This window comes from Mytilus trossulus, chromosome 4 (assembly GCF_036588685.1).
Source record: "Mytilus trossulus isolate FHL-02 chromosome 4, PNRI_Mtr1.1.1.hap1, whole genome shotgun sequence".
NCBI classification, from domain to species: Eukaryota; Metazoa; Mollusca; class Bivalvia; order Mytilida; family Mytilidae; genus Mytilus; species Mytilus trossulus.
In genome coordinates, this window is record NC_086376.1 from 25,248,502 (window position 1) to 25,272,943 (window position 24,442).

At 31.4% G+C, this 24,442-nt stretch overlaps 1 protein-coding gene across 2 annotated transcripts; it reads left to right on the forward strand.

Moving 5' to 3' along the window:
* The first annotated feature begins 301 nt into the window (after positions 1-301).
* On the forward strand, positions 302-24,308 carry LOC134714939 (threonine--tRNA ligase 1, cytoplasmic-like). Of its 2 annotated transcripts, none has more exons than XM_063576662.1 (19): positions 302-429; positions 5,219-5,296; positions 6,043-6,224; positions 9,771-9,886; positions 10,368-10,497; positions 11,172-11,289; positions 12,080-12,144; positions 13,150-13,228; positions 13,981-14,127; positions 14,862-14,960; positions 16,782-16,877; positions 17,456-17,526; positions 18,143-18,305; positions 19,198-19,335; positions 19,806-19,883; positions 20,359-20,459; positions 20,733-20,910; positions 21,560-21,674; positions 22,545-24,308. In XM_063576662.1, the coding sequence occupies exons 1-19, from the start codon at positions 373-375 to the stop codon at positions 22,688-22,690; spliced, it is 2,157 nt and encodes a 718-aa protein (XP_063432732.1). In that variant the 5' UTR covers positions 302-372; the 3' UTR covers positions 22,691-24,308. The 2 variants fall into 2 exon arrangements, with proteins under 2 accessions (XP_063432732.1, XP_063432731.1); XM_063576661.1 differs by having other exon boundaries at positions 322-559.
* The last annotated feature ends 134 nt before the right edge of the window (positions 24,309-24,442 follow it).

Sequence of the window (24,442 nt, forward strand, 5' to 3'; positions counted from 1 at the left end):
TTATGTTTCTGCGAGTTTGAAGTGACTTAAATATAAGATGGTCAATCTTGAAAGTAAAAACAGGTGTTACGTTGTCAATTCATTAAATATGGCATATTTTGGTAATTAAAGTGAATCCGACTCATATGGTCTTTGTATAGGAATAAACACATTTTTTCGAAAACAGGTTGTTGGCATGATACAGCTTATGCTCGTGTCATAAGTACAGTTTTAGTTAGTAAGTAAACCAATTGGTTGCCTTCTGCTGTTTTCTGCTTTTTGGTCGGGTTTTATTAACTTGTACCGAGTACGGGTTGGCGTTCATTTTTTAACCATAAAACGGATCCGGAAAAGACAAACCGGAAGCCCTGCGCATTGGAAATAATCAGCAACATGACAGAAAACGTGGAAAAGAAAATGGAAAATATGGATATCTCATCAGAGAAAAAGGCATGAAGAATTTTTTGTCTCGGCAATAACTTTCTGAATTCCAATGCTTTCAAAATCAATTGCACTTCGTCTGTCGAAGAAGATAGGCTCATCATATAGCCGATACATGTCAGCCTGGTCATCGGCACTGGTGTGTGAAAAATCCTTCTTGTTTGTGAACGTTCGACACTCTAGGGGTTATTATTTACACAAATCCCCAATTTCATACTCTTCTTCATTCATACTGTCAATGTTATTATTTATATACAATGTAAAAAGGCGTACGACATGTCATTGCATCGGCATGTACTAAAAGGTGGAGTGGAATATTTGAGTGGAGTGGAGTATTTGAGTGGAGTGCTGGAGTTGAGTCATGGAGTGAAAACATGGGAGTTAGAAAATGAATTTGAGTGGAGTAAAGGATTATGGTTAAATTGTTGACAGGTTTTATTTAAATGTCATCCAAACCCACAATGCATTGAGTAACAACTTAACGTAAACAAAAGTTCATGTTGGATAAAATTCACCGCAACATCTGACATGGTGTGCTTTTTCACAGTTACTGTGAAAACTATGTACAAAGTTTTTTACCCAAGTTTTGTGGGATTTTTCGACCCTAGAAAAACCTCTTTATCCCATAAACTTGGGATTACCCCATGTTTCATGACTTGAGTCCAACCTATTGAACAGTTACTCCACTGTTCCAGGTTAGGGGGATTGTTGGGATCCCTCTAACATGTTTAACCCAGCCTCATTCTGCAAGTATGTGCCTATCCCAAGTCAGGAGAATTATAGAACTTGTTCAATAAATTGCTGATTTTTAAACTATAGTTTAAGTTTGGCAAGAACTGTACCCCTGAGGAAACCGGATGGACGCCAAATATGTCCATGTCCCTAGCAATATGTTATGCGGGGACAAAAATAACTTAAAGGAGTCTCATAGATACATAGATCTTTTCCAAACAATCAAATTCATACATATTTCTGATAGCACATACAGAATATTAGTGTCGTGTAACTTTTTCTGTTGATTGTGTTGTTTATATACGCCCGTTTAAAGTACAGTACAGGTAGGGACTTATTTTTATGGAAGCCTTAATCCATCTAGATGTCAGACTGGTCGGACAGTTGTCCCAGAGTAATAAACACCTGCTGTGCAATATCCAAGTGGAAGGTCGTAAATCAATCTGAACCAGCTTGCAATTGATTAGAATTAAATTTTACCTGTACAGATATATTTGTATTTATGGAGAATAGATAAATGATCATAAATGTAAAATATTGCTGTTAAATATATAACATACAAGTTTCCTTTTTTACATGGATTGTGCGTAAATTAATTCACAATTAATTTAAGTTCAGGATTTCGGGATTAACACTATAGTGATCTGGGAATTCTTTTTTTCGCAATGTCGGGATTTTGATTTATTTAAATTCGGGACCTTGGGACTTCGTGTTTTTAAGCCCAGGATTTCGAGATCCGGACCCTATTTACTCCCTACCCCCAAATGCAGATCAATTATATAAATTTAGCATAATGAACAAACACGGAAATCTTAAAATAAACTTATGTCCGGGAAGAATCAATATCTTCTTCTAGTGTTATTATTTGCGTTCTATTTTATTGATACATCTCCAACTTTGAAGTTTCTGACAATAAATTGTTTACAGTAAAAAGTAAAAACTACATAGAATCCGCAAGCTACTAAATAATATACAAGTATTGCTCACTGTAATTATATTTTTTTATCTCGGAACTGACCCAACACAGACTGAATATTAAATACATATTATAGAAATATTTTGCATGTGGCCGCTTCAAACTAACCCTGGAGACAGCATTCTGCTAATGGATTTATGAGTAAAACAAAAATAACCGTGAGCTTCCAGAAATAGAATACATTTAAAAATATTTATGTTTGAAATTTTATGCAAATAAATAAGAAACAGATACACAAAAAAAACAAAAAATAAACAACAAAGAACATAGAACAAAAATAATTTTGAGGAACAAATTAGAAAGTAAATAGCAGTTGAAATATAAAAACCATAATTAAAAAAACAGGCTATTTTTATTAAAACAAAGTTGTCTCCAGTACTTCACCTGTAAAAATATTTTATGTCAAAAACGATGTAATCAATAAATTGACTGAGAGGTTAAAATTACAGGTAACCTGATTCTGAAATCAGTGAACAGTAATTCTACCAGCACGGATTAAGATGAAAGGACAAATATATTGCCAATCACACCTGGATTTGTTAATTAATGACCATACTACCTACCATAAAAATGTCCGATTATTCATATCCGACTAGACGGATTAAGACATCCATAAAAATAAGTCCCTACCCGTACTGTACCTGTAATGGTATACCTCTGTCCGTCTGTCTTCAACATGTTGGAAATTAACTCAAAAAGTTCTATCCAATTTGCATAAAACTTTGGGGAAATTTTTATATCTATTGACGTGAGCTCCCTTTCATTTTTTAAAGATGTTTGTATTTTATGTTTCTGAGTTGGTGTTTTTGGTGGGTGGGTCTTTTCACCACCGAACACCGCCGAACACCCCAAAAACCACAAACCACTGAGAAAAACTGTGATATTATACAATAAAACGATAAAAACAAATAAGATTACTATCATTTAATCAATTTTCAGATTTTTATGGGCATCATTTTTATGTTAAAATCGATAATTAATATAAGGAAAAACGTCTCCGGATTCATCACTCCCGATTTCATTGTGGGTGTAATTAAAATAATAAATTTCAAATATATTTATAAATAGTAATCAGTTCAAGTATCCTCGATCTCTGTTCTCGGTTAGATTTTGATATTTGTCTCTTTTCTTATTATTGGTACAACTATTTCATAGAAGAGATAGGAGAAGAAAAAAATATATTTGAGTTGTCCATGGGGGGTCTGCGGAGTTCAAAAAGTGGGGTGTTATAGACTCTCCCTTTCTGTGTTGTGTAGATATTTGGACTCTTCATCTTCTGGTTTGTTGAATTAATAACTTAAATATTATATTTAAGTAACATTTAAAACGATAAAAAACAAAATAATACACTTTTGGGGTGTTCGGTGGTGAAAAGACCTACCGGTTTTTGGTTCATAAGAAAGGGGCTTTTCCACAGTTTTCGGGCAATAACTCAAAGATGCTTTTATCAATTTACAAGAAACTTTGGTGAATTGTTTATATCTTTTGACATGAGCTCCCTTTCGATTTTAGTAAATTTTCGATTTAAAGTTTCTAAGTTATGGGTTTTTTTCATTAAAAAAGGTGACTTTTCAGTTTCTGACAAAAACTCAAAAATTTGTTAAGTAGTTCTCATAAAACTTTGGTGAATTGTTTATATCTATTGACGTAAGCTCCCTTTCGATTTGAATATATTTTACATTTCCTCATTATGGGATTTTATTCTTAAAAGGGGGTGGTTTTCTAGTTTTCAGACAATACTTGAACAGTGCTTTGGGCAGTTTTCACAAAACTTTGGTGTCTGGTCTATATCTATAAGGATAAATTCCTTTTAACTATTCATAAATTTATGATATGACATTAAGAAGTTATTCAAATTTAGTCTTAGAAAATGTGACTGGCTAACATACATTGTACGTTCATGGCGCAGCTCTTTACTGTATAAAGTTGTAGTTTATGAATTTAACTTCGCTTTGCATGTTAAATTATTAGCTTATTTACACCAGTAAGTTATAAAGCAAGGTAAATTTGCTGAATGACCCTTACCTGAATTATAGAAATCTATCTTATTTTTGTGGTGTAAGTTAGATACAGTCACCTACTCGGGCTAACACCCTCATGGTGCATCTCACCCTTTTTAGGACATACTTATATCCATATGACTGCATGTTTTGAGTTAAAACCTTAAATCATACCCATGACACATTAAGGGTGATCGATATTGGTATAAGTACATGCATGCAGTTAAGACCAAACATTCGTTCTATGATTTTTAAAGCTACAATACTATATAGTTTTTAAAAATATCTTATGAATGGGTTTAATTGAAAAAACATTCACCCCACAACTCAACTACACTCCATTTCCTAACTCCATTTTTATACTCCATGACTTCACTCCGATTAAACTCCACTCCACCTTTCAGTACATGCCCATTGCATCATCATTACAATTTACAGGAAGACAAATCTTGTACTCCAAAAATATTAACTTTAAACCATACTTTAATTTGTGTAAAAGAATGTTTAATTGAGGTGCTATCTTTCATTAATTTAAATCAAAGAAAAATCATGATATTTTACATCATGTACATGGGAGACATTTATTAACCATCCAGTGTCATCAAGGTCATGGGGTTTCTCTAGTTAGCAACAAGAAAGTTTATTATTAATACATGTATATATCAGTTCAGTGTTCTCCCAGGCTGTTTTAGCGTGATCCAAAGTGAAAAATAAGCAAGGAAATTTGATAAAAATATGGAAAAAAAATATAGCAATGCACTTGCTTTGGATAGCACTGCAGTCATACAAATTTTTTGCTTATTTTTCACTTTAAATCACATGATCGACTGGTTTGCTATTTCTGAATGAATTATTTCTATTGTATAAAGTAATTTGATGGTTTACCTTTTCAAATTATGACTTTGATGGAGGTTTGTCTCTTTGAATCAATACCAGATCTTCTTATATCTATTCATCCTCATGTTTAACTTTATTGAGGGTACTTAAAAGTGTCTTCCATACCTAGAGTAGAAGTGACTCTTTTCAAAAGCTACACATGAAACCATTCCAAAGCATATGCAATAATTGTTAAATAATAATTTTATTTCAGGGTAATCAAGCCAAGAAAGAAAAAAAGAAGAAAGGAGGTGGGGGAACTGGTGATAATGCAAATCCTGCATTGAAAGAGGTACATTGTCATTCTTTAATTGCAAATTCATTAGAAATCACTTTTTATTTAAGTCTCTGTAAAATTAGTTGGAGACCATTGCTAAAGAAAATATGTTTATATAGTTAATGAAAAAAAAGTGAAGAAAATAAATCAATAAAGCAGCTTCATCTTATTAATTGCTTTTCTTATAACTTGGCATCTGTTATTATTTACTTTTACAAAACTTATTAACCAAATTTAATCATACAATGTACTTGGCCACATTCATCATTATGGTACCTACAAGAAGTTTAAAAAAAAAATCCCATGACCATGAGGGTTATCCAACATCTATAAAATCAAATGCAAAATTAATTTTAGTCTTAAAATTAATAAAAAGATGGGTGATTGCAATTGCCAAAGAGACAACTCTGCACAAGAGAACAAATGACTCTGAAATTAACAGCTATAGGCCTAGGTAACTGTACAGCCTTCAACAATAAGGAAAGCCCATACTGTATAGTCAGCTATAAAAGACCTCAAACTCACAAATATAAATTAATTCAAAGCAAGAAAATGAGCTGCCTAATTAATGTATAAAAACAAATATGTAACACAGCCACAAAAGTCTACCACTGAATAACAGGCTCCTGACTGACAGGCACTAACATCAAGAATGTGGCAGGGTTAAACATGTTATCGGGATCCCAATCCTCACCCTCACAGTGGTGTTACAGTACAACATAAGAATGAAGTTGAAAAATGTCTTTGTTTGAAAATTGTAGATAAGTCCTCCTCCAGAATTTTTGGCGTACAGACTAAAGCTGTGGGATAAATTAAAGAAAGAATCAGATGAATTTATTGCTTCACAGCCAAATACTCCAATCAAGATCACATTACCTGATGGTAAACAGGTCGATGGAGAATGTTGGAAAACTACACCATATGAAGTGGCAAAAGGCATCAGGTATTTATATTTGTCATAATACAGAGTATATCAATTAACATGTTTAATGAAAAGGAAAAGTCACCAGGTATTGAGCATGATGAGTGGCAAAATAGCATCAGGCAATTGTCATAATAGTGAATGATGTATCCTAAATGTTAGGTCGACACTGGGGTATACCTTGATAGATGCAGGGTTTCAGCTAGGATTTTGAGGGCTTTAGTCACTTTTGCTCGTGATAAAAATCAGCCTTATTTTTTAAAATAGCAAGGGGTTTAGAATGTTTATAAAACTAGCTATACATATATGTCCAAGTCCTTCAAGGACTAGTCTAGGATCTCTGAAGACTTTAGGATTGCTAATGTAGGCAGTTATTTGCAATATTGAATGAATTGACTCATGTGATGCTAAGATATGAAGATAAGAACAGGGATCTGGTAATATGGTTCTCAACTTCACTTCAGTTATTTTCAGGGCACACCCCTGATCAACAAAAGTTGGGTGCCTCTATTTTTTAAACCACTGCACAAACGACCTTTTCCCTTCACAATCATTTATATCCTTGAAAATACGTTTAAATATCTATTTGGAATCAATTTCTTTAATATTGGATAGAAGGATCTGCATCTATACTTAATGTGACGACTCTAATGACTGTTGACTGTAGATCACGTTTACTTTAGATTTTTAAACGAAATGAAATGAAAACGGGAAGTGACATTTGAATAATAATTTCAGAATAAAACCGGATTCATCTACGAACTTTAACGCATGCGCAATACATAGAACAGGAAGCACCTGTTTGCAAGTGAAAATATTTACGTTTTTAATAAAGTTCATTCTTTTTAATCGAAGTTGTCGAAAGTTTTTGATGAATATTTATATAAACTATGACGAAAATATGTTAAAATGACGAAACTACGACAAGCAAACTGCAAATTATGATCGTAAGGGAAATATTGAAATAAAATAACGTTGAAATGTCCGGGTAGATTATCAATTTTGTTCAAATGAAGAAAAATACGACAGAATTGTGAGAAATGATTAAAATGAAATGCTGACTGACTGATTTAACTTAAATAGATTGCTATGATGGTCATTTTTGAGGTTTTATAATAATTAAGGGATTAGTGACCCATCTGATTGGCGATAGGCGGATTACTTGTCATCACAACTTTTAACACCTTTGGTAAAAATTAATTACCTGAGGGTCATAAACTTGTCAGAAACATAAAGACAGGTAGAATTCAAGTAATTTGATGTGTAAATATTTTTACACTTTCCAAATTTAAGTGACGAAATTGATATCAAATATTTTCATCATTTCGAAAACCTTTTCGTAAAATACGAAAGTGACGAGCGCTAGCAAAATCACTGGATAGATGTAATTCAAATCAAATAAATGTAAATCAAAATGTCATGAACATGTAATGATTTCTCTTGAATGGCATTCATATACTGGAAAACAACTTATTTTAGCGGATACTTTATTTCACGTTTAACTCTTTCCAGTCCATTTTGCGGCGATTTAATTTTGTGATTCTCAAATTAACTTAATATAGCTAAGTAAGAAATAATGAAAGTTCTACATATTGGCGACGATTTATATTTGCGATATTTATCTACTCACGAAAGTTGCGAAAAAAAATTGCTCTCTAAAAATAAGTTGGTTTACAGTATGCATGCATATATTTGTTATATATATGTTACAGTAAATAGATGAAATTAGGAATTACATGTAATTACTGAAATTTAGGAATTACAGGTAATTCCTGATGCACTTAGTTAATACAAGTAATTCCTAAATCTGCCCAGTTATTACCAGTAATTACTAATTTTAAAACGAATTTTTACACCTATTTACTGACTGCTTAAACAATGTAGTATTATGATCAGATAATCAAAAGATATTGTCATAATAACTAGAAGATCAGTGAGTACTCTTAAAATATGGTATGGTTGATTTGTATTAAAAATATCTTGAATAAATATTGACTTTCAAATATTTGGTTAAATCAAAGTAACTTTAGTTTTAATCCGAAATGGTTAAAGTTGAGCATTATACAGATAATTTTTGACCAATTCCAGCAGACAATGGAAATCAGAAATGGAAAATTTAACTTAAAAAAAAACACTTTGAGTTTGAAGAATATTTAGACTTATTACCTTGTAAAGATAAGATAACGTTATATAGGCTAAGAACTGGAATGAACTGTTATGTGCATTAGCTTCGAGATATAAAAAAAAATAATATACATTTTTTGTTGTTGTTAAATCATTAATAAAAATGATATAGTGAAATTATTATTCACTGTTAGCAGCCAATCTGGTTCTATTTTGTTAAATTATCTAAGAAATAAGGTTGATGAGTTGTACACTTGCGAGTGAATATTAGGTCTCATTGCATACGTATTCATGTGACCTTCAATTCAACCCCGAGCTTGAGATGGGTTATTGATGTATTCAGCTATTAAAATTGTAAGAGTTTTGCAGAACAAATAGTCTCGCCTTCTTTTGCTGTTAATCGCAGGCTCAACAAAAATAAGGAAAAAATATAAAAAAAAATCTATGGATACTATCTTTTGACTAGTTCTGTCAAAATTGGGTAAAAATCCAGGATGATTTATAAAATCTAATGTTTTAAAAACTTTAACTCCAGAGTGTATGTAATGTTAAATGGGAAAAGTAGCCCATCTATCATGTTTATATGTACTATAGGAAAAAAGGATTGTTTTACAAACTTTACTTTCAGATATTATCTTATGATCATAAACATTTTGCTTCTGTACAAGTTTGGTAGAAATTCAGGATATTTGGAGAAAGTTATTTTAAATTTTTTAAACCACAGTGAATGATTGATATTTTAGTTTAACAAAATTATGAAAATCAATTTTGGATTGATATCATTGTCTTGCATGCATATATTTACGGAGTTTCAAGACCTATAAAACAACCATTTTCCAGTTTCAATTCACAAACACTAAAGAGTATGCACTTTTGGTGTGCCTTATATCCTACATCCTTAAGTAAGCTCCCTTAAAATCCCTACCCCTTTACTTTCTTATTTGGTATCTTGAATTATGTTTTTAATTTTAAAACAAAAACATCAAGTTAGTAAATAGCTGTAAAAATGACCAAAAAAATCAGTAATTACCAGTAATCACTGAAACAACTAGTAAATACATGTAATTACTAAATTGGCTAGTGATTACAGGTATTTACTGAAATGTTTAGTAATTACGTGTAATTCCTAATTTCACCTATTTACTGTAACATATATATGAGTATTGGTAATAGGACATGGCACATTTGCTACTGTTGTAATGCATGTATGAAACAATGAGATTTGGGTTGCATATTGATGAGACAACAACCAAGCGTTACAGGTTTACCAAAAATAGTAAGAAAGGTGTACTAATGTGGTGTTTAACCAAATTGACAAAATCAATATCATCTTGGTATGGATTTATATACTTTATCTGTTATAAAAAAAAACTAGTATTTTTAATGAAAACTTGATTTACACTAGAAATAGCCAGTTTTTATTTGAAATATTTAATTTTATAGCCAGGGTTTAGCAGATAATTGTGTGGTTGCCAAGGTAAATGGAGATCTTTGGGATTTAGACAGACCATTTGAAAAAGATGCTGATTTACAACTTATAAAATTTGAAGATAAAGATGGTAAGTTATTACACAAATTTGTGATTAAATTATGAAGAAAAAAATATTCTGTTTTGTAAAGTGGAAGTATAAATATGCTAGGAAGAAGTGTAATAAATAATTGCTTTAAACGATATCAACACAGTCAGGGATTATTTGTGGTGCAGTCTAATACACTGAATTACAAACCCAATTTTAATATATTTACCATTTTGAAAATACAAACCATGTTCAAATACATGTAGCATAACCAAATGAAGTGAAGATTGTTTTTTAACATGATGAGCATCTCATGCATAATCCAGACTCATTTATATTGTTACAATAAAAAATGTGACATGTTTTTTGCGTTTCTTTTTTTCTTTTGGTGAAAATCTGTACAGACTCAACATAGACTTTGGAGTTATTTCATATAGCATCTTGTTAAAAAAAAATACAATCATGATTCTAAGATTCATAGCATCACATTCAGAAATATAGCATCATCATGTTTATTTTTTAGGTCAGTATGTATTTTGGCATTCAAGTGCTCACATGTTGGGAGAAGCAATGGAGAAGTTATATGGTGGACACTTGTGTTATGGTCCTCCTATTGATGGAGGATTTTATTATGACATGTGGTCAGAAGAGAGGTGAGTGGAAACAGTTATCCATGTTATGGTCCCACTTTTGATGGGAGATTTTATTGTCTCACTTTATGTCAAAAGTATATTTTTTTTATATTTAAGAGTGTAGAATGCCTTGATACTCCATTATTTGTATACAAATGCCTTATGTTTTTATGTTTCAGTCTGTCATTTTCCATTGTCCATTACCTCATTTTCATGGTTCTGCGACTGCTTAAAGAGCTGTATTTTTTTGTAGCTAAATAATCCTTTCAATCAGTGGTACAAATTTGGTCACGTTTTTCTCTGAAACTTCTAACCAAAATTACTGCATATTTTGTCAGCAGATAAAAAGTGATGAGTTGTTTGTGCACTTTTTCATAAACTTCTTGTTTCCGTTACTATAAATATGATTAGCACAACAAGTGATGAATTCTTGTTATGACATATCAGTTGATTTTGGTTGTCTATATTGTGGTTCTCCTGTTGATGGAGGTTTTTATTATGACACATACATCCAAGTTATCATTTAAAACGCTTATCTTAGAGGATTTTGTTTATCTACCGCCTACAATCTTAATATCAAAATAAGTTTTTTGATTTTTAAGTGTGCCTGACATACAATTGCTGATTCCTGAGAACATGACTAGGGGGAACTAGAATTAAACCTGTTAAAAAATGGAAATATTTTATTATTGTAGACAAGTATCCGGTCATGATTACCCAGCAATAGAAACTGCTGTCAAAGGTATTGTCAAAGAAAAACAACCATTTGAAAGATTAGAAATGAAGAAAGAAGATCTACTTAAAATGTTTGAAGTAAGATTGTCTAGATATGGTTTATGTAATACATGTATGTTTTCATAAGGATATATCTTATACATGTATATGCCAGGCTCCTTCCAATAGATTGGTAAACCATATCACAAATAGAAACAAAGATTATGCTTCAAATACAGGAATATTCTTGTTTATATCCAAAAAGATTGCTGTTACTTAAAAAATATGAATTGCTATAGGAGAAAGAATCATGATGATAAGGACACTTTCATTGTCACTCTAATTAAAAAAATAAAGGCCAATAAATGCCATACTCTTATGCATACAATGAGCAGAATTTTTAGTTTCAGTTCTCTTTACCAACCAAATGATATGAAACTCTTACACAATGCTTACTACCAGAAAAAACAGATCAAGTTTGCATTTTGGTGGTGTCACTCTAACTGTTTAAGAGTTATGCCGCTTTATAAATGAAACAGTGATGAATGTGTAGTTTCTGTTCTCTAATTTAAGTTTGTCTCAACCAAATGTTTTGAACTTTAAACTTTATACACAATTCTTATAACCACAAAACTCAGGTCAATTACAAATTTGCATAGTGTAAATTTTTACAGTTATGTCCCTTTATAACTTTATATGATATGCAAGCAGGGGGCATCATCTGTGCCCTTTGGATACTCCCCCTTTTATTTAAATCTTGAGGCCAATTTAGCCTAATAATCCTCCTATAATCCACAAAATGAATGATGAGATTGAGAGGTGATTGTATTTGAAGTTGATTATAGTTTATAGAAACCTGCTTTATATCACAATTTCTTTTTATTTACAGTATAATAAATTTAAACAAAGGATTATAAATGAGAAAGTAACCACTCCAACCACTACTGTGTACAGGTATGTTTGTAGGTTGGATACTGTTATACACATTATTAATTATAGTGGGGAAAAAAGAGGACATGGTGCATCAATTCATGACACAAAATCACTACACACATAATATATTAACACACAAAAAAACAGATGTACAAATAACACAAAGTATAATTCAGTTGAGTGTAATGCAAAACAGACGGTTTCGTGTATTTAAGTGCTTGCGCTAAAAGTAGATATTGTGATTATACTGGTTGACGATAATAGGTCTTCATATTAGAATTTTAAATTGGGTATACCTGCTTCCATCAGATGTTAAAAAAAGATTAATGTGTGGTCTGCTAATATTTACCCATAAAAAATTATGGGAAAAGGGAAATAATGCAAATTTAAATTCTGGCAAATATTTGAAGATATGATAATCCCAAATAAAACTTAAAAGAAAAAGTGTTTTGATTATTAGGTAAAGATTGCATGAATCTAAACCTTATGGGACTGACTTGGTAGCTAAATCTTTCAAGACTGATCACTACCTTTTTGATACACAAAATATAGTGCATTGATCATAACTTTCTATACATCCTATCCATGAACATTTTTCAATGTTATATTTGCTCAGATATTCAAGGCACAAAATGATGTTCCATTTGTCAAGAAAATTACAAAATACTTTTACAAGGTGCAGGAATCTAATATCTGTTCTAAAAATAGAAATGCTGTCATTTTTAAAATATCTTTAAAAATTGGGTCTATCTTTCTTTTGTCTAGAATTGCTGTTAAATCAACCACAACCAATGCAATATTTAATTTTACTTCCCACTGATAGATTGAGGCAATCTTTACCTTTCAGTGCTTACAAGCACTTTGATTAATTAAACGTTTTTACCCAATATGAAATTGTATTTAATTTGAAAAAAAAACATAACACGGTTTTTCTTTGTAATGAAAAAGAACTTTTAAACATTTTTATACAGAATTATGTATATGTTTATATAGTTTACATAAATAACACTACTTAATTTTCTATAGATGTGGACCGTTGATAGATTTATGTAGAGGCCCACATGTTCGACATACTGGTAAAGTCAAAGCTTTTACTGTCACTAAGGTAAGTGCATAAATCATAGCATATTTCACAAGGTATTGACAGATTAAAGTTACTATATCATAAAGAGGCAATTTACTCACATACTTCTCTTGTTACAGGTGTCAATGTAAAATGTCAGGAGGTACTCTTAATAAGAACATTTAGGAGACAACTGTATTGTTTTTTTAAGCTCTGACGTCATCAATTGGTGATTTTAAGTTTAACAGTTGCAAATTATGTTTACTGGCAACATGTTAGTGATTGTGAATTGAAGCCTTGAACATTGGCTACATAATCCAATCAAAATGAATGTAACAAACGCTGTTGGAATACATATTTTTTAATTTATAGGCCCTGAATTAAACTGACAGCCTTTCACTGAATTTGCTGGTTTTGAAAGGCTTCATTGTACTATTTAGATATTAAAGAAGGATTAAATATAACCCTTTTGAACAGTTGTAAGTTTCAAATTTTGAACTCTAAACCGTTAAACTATAAAAGCAAAAAACATCTTCTTCCTCAAATACATCTCTGCATTCTACACTAACAATTCTTAGGAATAGATTTTTTTGTTGAATCTGATCAGTTTGTATATGATTCTGACTCTTTCTAGCTATAGTAAAGGGAAGGCTGATATTTAATATTTATCTATATTACAGAATTCTGCCACATTCTGAGAAGGGAAGGCTGATATTTAATATTTATCTATATTACAGAATTCTGCCACGTTCTGAGAAGGGAAGGCTGATATTTAATATTAATCTATATTACAGAATTCTGCCACATTCTGGGAAGGGAAGGCTGATGCTGAATCTCTACAGAGAATTTATGGTATATCTTTCCCCGATACCAAACAGATGAAAGAATGGAAACATATACAGGAAGAGGCTGCCAAAAGAGATCACAGAAAATTGGGAAAGGTACAACTTTATAGTAACAAGATATTTCATGTTTATTTCTTTGTGCAATAGGTATGCACTGAATGCTGATATATATTTACTGGTCTTCCTTGATGGATATGCGTAAAGAGTTGAGCATTTCTGATGAGTAAAACATATTGTATTCTTTACATTTCCTTTATCAAAGTTTGGATAGACTAGTGAGATTTCAATTTACACAATATAAGCAAACTTGCAAACGAGCGAATAAAAAGATTGAAAAAATTGACATTTTATCCTTACTGTAGGCATTAAATGTGCAGGAATTGGAAGAAGTCTCATTTATATTTCTGAAGTATAAGTGCAATAGTATATATTGTAGTATTTTGTAAGTGTTGACGACACTTGAATAGCAAAATCATCAGTAATTTATGCAAAACCAAACATGGACCATCTTTTACATTGAAAGAATATGTGGAGAAGCAATTTTTTTTCGGAAAATGATTGATGAGTTTTACAATGTGTCTAGGACAGCATGTCACTCTACCTGGACACATTATTTTAACCTTGAGGTGACCTGTCTTTGCTGCTGTTGCTGAATACCAGATTCTTTCAAAGGAACACAATGACTTTCTTAACTGGAGCTTTATACATATGTACCAGACCACAGAGGCAGTATTGCTTTAAGGCATGAACTTTTCAAAATTTAAATATATGGGATTTTATTCATAGAAATTTTCATATATGATTAAAATGTAATTATATCTCTGTTTTAGGAACAAGAATTGTTTTTCTTCCATGAATGGAGTCCTGGGAGTTGTTTCTTCTTACCTAAAGGAGCTCATATCTGTAATACATTGATTGACTATATAAAAGTAAGATCTAGTAGGATAAGTTTAACTCTTTCGACGCTATACACAGCATATGCCACGATGAAAAAAGATTTTTCATCAGGACTCTTAAATCATTCGGTTTTCATTCAGGTTCTCTCTAATTTTTCCTCGTTTGATTCTAGGATATACAAAATCTCATTTGCGCTTGAAATCCTGGCAATTTTTATAGTAAAATCATGCAGTAGAAGGAAAATATTCTGACAAATGCAAATGGCGGAAATCGAAAACAAAAATTTCAGCATTTCTATGGCGAAACTAACAACGAGGATTAGTTAAAAGGTTTCTAGTTATCTCAATGTGTTTATTACATTTAATTCGTGTGGGAAATATGATTTGATCGATCATTATGAGATGTAGAAAAAGGGGGGAAAACAGAAGTTGACTGATAATTCTAAGACGGAGTTATTTATTTGTGCCACGATTACATAATACATTGTGTATGGTGCAATACGCTACGGAATCAGGCAACTGGTGTCTTCTTTATTATATGGCAGATAAAACAACAAAATAAATGAAGACTAAAAGTAGTTTTTATTCAAAATTCAACACAAATGTAATAAATTACACCTTTTACCTGTTAATTACCTGAAAATGCAGGTAACCTGATAAAAACTTCACTAAAATAATTGCCCAACATTACAGTTCATGCTCTCCTGAGCATTTTTCATGCAATACCTTTCTGTATATCTCATATAATAAAAAAGATACTGCAGTCTGAAAAGGAAAATACTGGTCTAATGAATGAACAAACTAAAAATGAAGCAGCAGCAGCCATTTTTCTATTTTTTTGTGTAGCGTTGAAAGTTAAGATGGTGAATACTCTTTTTGTAATTGCAGATTTTCTAAGAGATTTATTGTATTTCATTATCTCAGTTTATATATTTCCTAAAATCTATAGATTTAGCGAAGGAAGGTTTTTCATAAGTTCTCATGTGAACATTTAAAAGCATTAAATGAAAATATCAAGCATGTGAGTTTTCAAAGATGCAGTTAAACTTTTGTACAAAAAGATTTCTTAATGACACCAGACAAAATCAACAGTGACATGGGTTATGTTCTTCTCATATATGATGGTATGATACTAAACCCCTAACGGGAAGGATTGTGCCTGATGTTCATATGATGAATTCATAATCTTTCAGTCAGTTTAATTGAAGTCTGGAGCTGGCATGTCAGTTAACTGCTAGTAGTCTGTTGTTATTTATGTATTATTGTCATTTTGTTTATTTTCTTTGGTTACATCTTCTGACATCAGACTCGGACTTCTCTTGAACTGAATTTTAATGTGCGTATTGTTATGCGTTTACTTTTCTACATTGGTTAGAGGTATAGGGGGAGGGTTGAGATCTCACAAACATGTTTAACCCCGCCGCATTTTTGCGCCTGTCCCAAGTCAGGAGCCTCTGGCCTTTGTTAGTCTTGTATTATTTTAATTTTAGTTTCTTGTGTACAATTTGGAAATAAGTATGGCGTTCATTATCACTGAACTAGTTTATATTTGTTTAGGGGCCAGCTGAAGGACGCCTCCAGGTGCGGGAATTTCTCGCTCAATGAAGACCTGTTGGTGACCTTCTGCTGTTGTTTTTTTATTTGGTCGGGTTGTTGTCTCTTTGACACATTCCCCATTTCCATTCTCAATTTTAGTAATATTTGATTCATAGCTCTTATGTCATACAAAGGCATATTGTATTAGACAATTTGTAAAAATAGTCCTTGATAACATTTTGAAAATGTTCATGTATTCAGCCTCATCATTTTTATAATTTTTTTACCCAAATAATTTATATTCCTATAATTTTTCAGAGTGAATACAGAAAGAGAGGATTTACTGAGGTTGTGTCTCCTAATATATACAACAGTAAACTATGGCAACAGTCAGGCCACTGGCAACATTATGATGTAAGTCTCAATTTGAGTCTTAAAGGTTTTACATGTGGCATAATAACAATGCCACACAGTACATAAAGGGGTGAGGGCATTTTTATATTTTCTATTCTATGCATCTGTTCATTTATCCTTCAATTTCAACTTCAATTAGGTAACTTAGTAACATTAGCAAGCAGACATCTCGCTAAGGGCTATTCACACACATGCATAACAGAGCCTCAAAATATTTTAAAGAATTAACATATTAAGTTAAAAAATTGTTTAGTCCTTTAAGAATAGCATTAGCTTTATCATTTAAAAAGATATCAAGACTCAACCAAAACCTGTATTTAAAGACAGATAGCAAAGAAGTATTTTTGAAAGACTTGATAAAACTACCTTTACCTAGCTACTGACTGGGAGGGCTTTTCAGCCAGTTAAGGTCGTTAAACATTTTGATCATCATTTCTAAATGGTTTTAAAATAACATACATGTTTGAAAGAGAATTGGAAAAAAATCACACCATTTGTCTTCTTAAATTATTGTAAAAGATACTAAATGCTTTAAAGTTGTATTTGAAATTAGTTAATTCTGCTTTACTCTATTTCAGGACAATATATTTAAATTTGAAGTAGATAAAGAAACATTTGCATTGAAACCAATGAATTGTCCGGGACATTGGTAGGTTTTAATAGTAATAAGCAGGAATCAATATATTATTGTTATTGAAACTGAATACCTGTAAACTGAAAATTATGATTATATAGGCAATACATGAATGTTAATGAAACTCAATACATGTAAACTTAAAATTATGGTTACATAAAAATGGTTTTAATAATAAAGTAAGAAATCAGCATGAAAAGTCATATTTTGTACTGACATTCATAAAATATACTATAAATCAAATCTCAAAATTTAATAACTCTGATACCTAATGACCTTACTTGAATCCCTTGGCTTGTATGAATATACATCTTTATTATTTTTTCTGTGCTCCATACCAAGATGTTCACAAGGGACACTTGCTGACATGTCAGTTTTCTTGTTTTATGCTGGTATATTTGTCAGTTGCTTGATATTGGTTTACCCCTGACACCTAAGTTTACTCCATTAGTGACCTGTATAAGCAGTACAATTTATAGGAAGTGGAGTTAACCACAACCAACAAATTAAAAATAATCAGATTTATTTCATAGTTATCTTTCCTTGACTTATTCATTGAAAAACTGAAATAATTTACATTTGTAGTTTTTTGCTATATATATTTATTTTCAACTAATCATTTATATTACAGCCTTATGTTTGATCACAGACCTAGATCATGGCGAGAGTTACCTATAAGGATGGCAGATTTTGGTGTGTTACACAGAAACGAGTTATCTGGAGCATTGAGTGGTCTCACTCGAGTCAGACGTTTTCAACAAGATGATGCTCATATATTTTGTAGAGAAGATCAGGTTAGTAGTTATTTAATTTTTTAGGGGGTAAAACAAAAGTCAAATAAAATATGTGAAATAAGAGTTAAAATTGGAGCAAGAGAAAGAAAAGCCTGTTTGTATAAATGAAGGATGAAATGTTATTATATACCAGGGGCTCTTGTTATCTTTCTTTGTCTATCTTTGTTATGCCCAAGGGGCTCTTGTTATCTTTCTTTGTCTATCTTTATTATGCCCAAGGGGCTCTTGTTATCTTTCTTTGTCTATCTTTGTTATGCCCAAGGGGCTCTTGTTATCTTTCTTTGTCTATCTTTATTATGCCCAAGGGGCTCTTGTTATCTTTCTTTGTCTATCTTTGTTATGCCCAAGGGGCTCTTGTTATCTTTCTTTGTCTATCTTTGTTTGTTATGCCCAAGGGGCTCTTGTTATCTTTCTTTGTCTATCTTTATTATGCCCAAGGGGCTCTTGTTATCTTTCTTTGTCTATCTTTGTTATGCCCAAGGGGCTTTTGTTATCTTTCTTTGTCTATCTTTGTTATGCCCAAGGGGCTCTTGTTATCTTTCTTTGTCTATCTTTATTATGCCCTAGGGACATTATGTATTTCTGTCTGTGCATCTGTTTGTTTATCCGTCTTCCTTCAGGTTAAAATTTTTTGTCAATGTAGTTTTTGATAAAGTTGAAATTTACTACACTAGTTCCTTATGATATGATCTTTCTATGCCAAATTAGAATTTTGACCCCAATTACAGTAAACTGAACTTAGTAAATGATAGCACAGGTGGGGCATCCATGCACTATGTACACATTCTTGTTCTTTGTATAATAAACAGTATGTTGAATAGAAAACTGCAAAAAAAATGTAAATTTCTATTGAATGCTGAAGTGACACAATTTTTTTCTGCTATATTTGTAGATAAAAGAAGAAATGGCTGGCTGTTTAGACTTCATGAAGACTGTTTATGACACTTTTGGCTTTTCTTTTGAGTTACAATTATCTACCAGACCAGAGAAATACTTAGGGGAAATAGAAGTCTGGAACGATGCTGAAAAGGTAGGCAAAAACCATTCATGATGAATAGAAATGGGGGGTTAAAGAAAAACAATTACAAAGATACTCTTAAGATGTATATAATAATGTGTGTATTTGTTACAACAATAGTTACTTACACATTAAAACTGGTGCATATCTTATACAGACATCAAGTAATGAACAATGACTGTTGGTTTAGAAGAAAACTTTATGACATAAGAGATAATTTTAATTTTTAAGCAGCACATTAATATGTTAGCTATGGAACCAATGATAAATTTGGTCATCCCTTCAAAAGATTTATTTACTGAAATACAATTATACATTCTCCAAATGTAAAGTCACTGAAATACAATTACAATTAGGTGACTGATACCTTACAACAAGGATTTTTTTTATATATTTTTATGTTCAACTACAAATTAATCACTCTATGCAAATGGCAAAGCATGTGTAATCATGATCAAAACTTTGTTTTAATTGTTGAACAGGCATTGACAGAATGTTTAGATGCATCTGGTTTGAAATGGACCCTGAATCCTGGAGATGGGGCTTTCTATGGCCCTAAGGTAAGTGTATACTTGTAATTAAGATGCTTTGACCTGAAGGTGTTGATTTCTTTTTCATAGGAATGTTTCATTACATAAATGTTTTGAAGGACAGTGTGACCATTAATCTGTTATTAGTTGTATGTTTTAATCATTTATTCTTTCCTGGAAGTGCCTGAAAATGTTATATAATATAAGCTTCTTATAAGCAAGTGTCTGAAGGTTGTAGATATCCACATAAGTTAAAAGGAGATGTGTAGTTATCAAATTGAGACAGCATCCAAATGACAAATAATGAAGAGATGTCTAGAGGTCAACAACTAGTCTTCAACAATAGACAGTTGTATAGTATGTCAAACTTCTCATATTCCTGAGTCTTTAAAATGTGTGAATAAATTTAATAACAAAGATCTTCCATCGATGCCAAATTCTCCAATCATATTAACAACCTAATGGTAAAAGACTCTTGGAACAAATTGTTAATTTTAAATTACAGATAGATGTACACATTATGGATGCCTTGAAAAGATCTCACCAGTGTGCTACAATACAGTTAGATTTCCAGTTACCCATCAGATTTAATCTTAACTACAACAGGTAATTTTACATCAATATGCCATAACTGGTTATATTTTACTTCACTTATACAGGCGGTACAATTTTTAGAAAGCAATTCAACAAGAAATGGCAAAAAAACAAGTGAAGTTTTCATGCACTCACTAATTTATTTCACAATTTGACTTTGCAAAACTAATTGACAGTAGCTTACAGATGTACAGTACAAGAGTTGATTTATATGATAAAAAAAAAGGCTTAAAATAAATTCTGACTATTTTCTTTAATTATTTATTTACATTGTATAATTTCTAGTGGTGAAGCTGATGAGAAAAAGAGACCTGTAATGATCCATAGAGCTATTTTGGGCTCTGTAGAGAGAATGGTGGCTGTTCTAACAGAAAATTATGGTGGTAAATGGCCGTTCTGGTTATCTCCACGACAGTGTGTCATTATTCCCGTAGCACCTGTCTATGATGCTTATGCAGAAGAGGTAAGTCATGTCAAAGTACTATGCTTGTCACTTAAACAATATGTCATTGTATAGCACCTGATTGTTGCTTTAATGCAGAAAAGGTTAATACTAGTTGTAGAGTGTGAGCAGTCCTATTACTAAATTGTGGTTTTGTGTTATATTATAAGAAGAACTGAATGCTAATATGTAATATAAAACTTACAAATTTGGGGCCAGCTGAAGGACGCCTCCGGGTGCGAGAATTTCTTGCTTCATTGAAGACCTGTTGGTGACCTTCTGCTGTTGTTTTTTTATGGTCGGGTTGTTGTCTCTTTGACACATTCCCCATTTCCATTCTCAATTTTATTCAGGAGAAAGTATGGCTTAAGATTTTACAGATATAGGGATGGTTTTTCTAGCTCTTCCAAGGCCAAACTTTCTTCTTGTTTGTTAAATGCCTTTTGTATTCTTTAAACTATCTAAAACTGTTCAAGTTTCAAGGCAGGGTGTAATGATAATATTTAAGTATAATTGTTTACCTTAATGGAAAAGAAAAAAGATATAGAAATTAGAAGGTGTGAGGTGATTACAAATTAGACAACTATATACTAAAGAAAAACATGTGAAAAAGTTATAGTTAATATTTGTCAGAGAAACTATATTATATATATATGTATTGTATTTTTAGGTAAAGAAGCAGATCCATGATGCTGGATTTCTCTGTGATACTGATGTGGACCATAGCACTACACTTAATAAGAAAATAAGGAATTCACAATTAGCACAGTATAACTTTATATTGGGTATGTCTGTCATTTTATTGTAATGTTGTTCTTTAAAGACAATGTATGGTACATGGAAGATAAATACCTGTCTTACATACTTCATAAGGAGGTCATTTAAGAGTATATGGTGAAATATTTTATAATCAAGAAGAAGAATATTTGAACCATTTTTAAAGGAATGACTGTAATATTTTTTCTGTCTATGAAGAAATAACATAAAAAATGTGGTGCATACTGAATAACGCGGGTAGCGGTTTATTTAACAGTGTGCACCACATTTTTTATGTTATTTCGAATAGACAGAAAAAATATTACAGTCATTTCTTATAATTTAATTCTAAATTCCATTTTAAACCATAGAAAACCATGAAAAAAAGTTGATGACGTCATGGTCACATGACTAAATTATGTTTATGGGCTCATAACAAAATAATGTCAGCCAATCAGAAGACGTGTTACATCCAACATTAAATTATATAAGAAAAATAAGAACCTTGTTGTCAATAACTATTATTTACATGGAAATCTGAGAACAATTTCAACTATGTCTAAATATTTACCTACTTATTCACTGGTACTGGTATTTCAAACATAATTTGATATTGCTTTTGATCTTAGAACCTTGCAGGATAGATATGCCCCAAATATTCTACAGTTGGAGTTTTTCATTCAAATATGCAAACATATAAAAAAAAAAATGTGGAATAAGTTTAACCTGTTAGAGGAATGGTATTGTGTATTTTGTAACTGTTAGAAATGGTTTCTCCTAGAATAACATTTTAATGTCAGGAATTCATGAGTTATTAAAATAGAATCATCTATTTAAGTTATTGACACCAACACATAGTAAATTATTTAAAAGTAAATTGAATATTAATTGTGTTTCAGTTGTTGGAGAGAAGGAAGTTGGTAACAAGACTGCTAATGTCCGTACCAGAGACAACAAAGTACATGACGAACACAGCATAGAAAAAATTATTGAACGATTTACAGAATTCAAAAACTCCAAATGTTTAGACTCTGAAAACTTCTAAACAATTGACATTTTAAATTATTTATTGCTGGCTTTTAGTTGTCTGTATGACTGGCAATAGTGCTATATTTAGTCCCTATCATCCAACATAGATCTTCTAGCATAAATGACTTAAGATATTTCATAGAAATGTCACTTCTGGATACCATGGTAAAATCATGTGTTGGTTCTGTTAAATTGTCATATTACACAGGGGCCGATCCAGCCATTTTAAAAAGGGGGGGGGGGGGGGGTCCAACCATATGCTCCCATTCAAATGCATTGATCTGGCATAAAACGGGGGGGTTCCAACCCCCGGAACCCCACCCCCTGAATCTGTCAATGTTAAAAAATTTCTAAAGCATTGCACAGAAATGAAATAAAACATTAAAACAGAAGAATTATTATTTCTGAAGAATCTACGGTGTATATATTGCAACAACAAACAGATGATAACAATGAAATATTTTTGTGTTTATTCATCAAACACTGTTTGAAGTTCTAAAATTATCACATCAGTTATTCATTAGAAGTCAATTTTATGATTAAATCGCTTTTCTAACTTGAATTTCTGTTCTTTACAACACATTCATTTTATTTAAAATTCTACAAAGAGGTTGTCATTTCATTAAATGGCAAATTGCAGAAAAAGAAAATAATTTGTAAAGATTAAAGACTGCCAACTTTCATTTGTAAATAAGGAGAAAATAAATGAAACAAACAATATGTAATGTTACTTAAAGTACATTTGTTAATTGTCATGTTAATGCTCTGTTTATCTGTACTTTTAAAGTGCAGCTTATAATAAGTTTATTGTAATCTGATTTTATGAATGGGATATGATTTGTATACAAGAATGGTTATGGAGGAAAATAAATCATGGCTACATGAAATCTGGATTTACCCTAAATCATGGGAAATCACCGAAACCTTGTTATGTATCATTTTATAATGGAGACTAATTTTCCTTGTTTAATGGTCCGTGTGTTCAGTCTACAGTTAATAATTTCATCTCATATCAAAACTACTTAACAGAATGACTTCAATTGTGATCATCAGGGTTGTGATGCAAGCACTGTTTAGATGAACATTAAATTCTTCATCATATCTTCTCAATATTACTTAACAAAATATGACTTTCAATATGATAGACAGCATGACTAGCTCAACAGTTATAATTTTATGCTTTTGGAATCTGTAAGACACACTTACCTTGAATTACTAGTGAGGGTATACTTAGCACACTGGGGTATAGTACCGTATACTTAGCACAGTAGGGGTATACATAGTACAACAACACTTGAATTATATTTGTGTTTATTAAAAAGAAAAAATCACCTGTTTATTAAAATAAAATTGATAAAAAATAATAGTTATTGCTTGGAGTATATATGTAATGTGGTTATTTAGAAAATGAATTTAATAGCAGTAGAAAATTGTCAATAGAAGGGAAAATATGGCATATGGGTATAGCAATATAATTAATTCATGTTACCACTGAATTGCACCTTCAAGTAAAAGTACAAATTCTGTCACTTGGGGAAAACAAGATAATATCTAAATTAAGTGATGATTGATATGTTTGTATTTTATGTCTGTTGTATGCTAAATTATGACATGAAATAAAATTCTTGAATTTCTTTTAATAATTGAGTTTTGCTTTGCCTGATGATTTCACTGATGGTTTATCTGAGTTTTTAATAGTAATAAGTCCACTCTGTTGCCTTCATGGGATTTTTGTAAGCTACATACATCTCTTTTGGTGTACATTTGA

What these genes read in the sequence shown, in the direction of transcription:
- LOC134714939 (XM_063576661.1), top strand. Translation starts at nt 473, where the DNA reads ATGCTTTCAAAATCAATTGCACTTCGTCTGTCGAAGAAGATAGGCTCA. An exon ending in AAAATTTGAAGATAAAGATG is followed by an intron (nt 9,887 to 10,367) that starts GTAAGTTATTAC and finishes TTTATTTTTTAG; the next exon opens with GTCAGTATGTATTTTGGCAT. An exon ending in CCAACCACTACTGTGTACAG is followed by an intron (nt 12,145 to 13,149) that starts GTATGTTTGTAG and finishes AATTTTCTATAG; the next exon opens with ATGTGGACCGTTGATAGATT.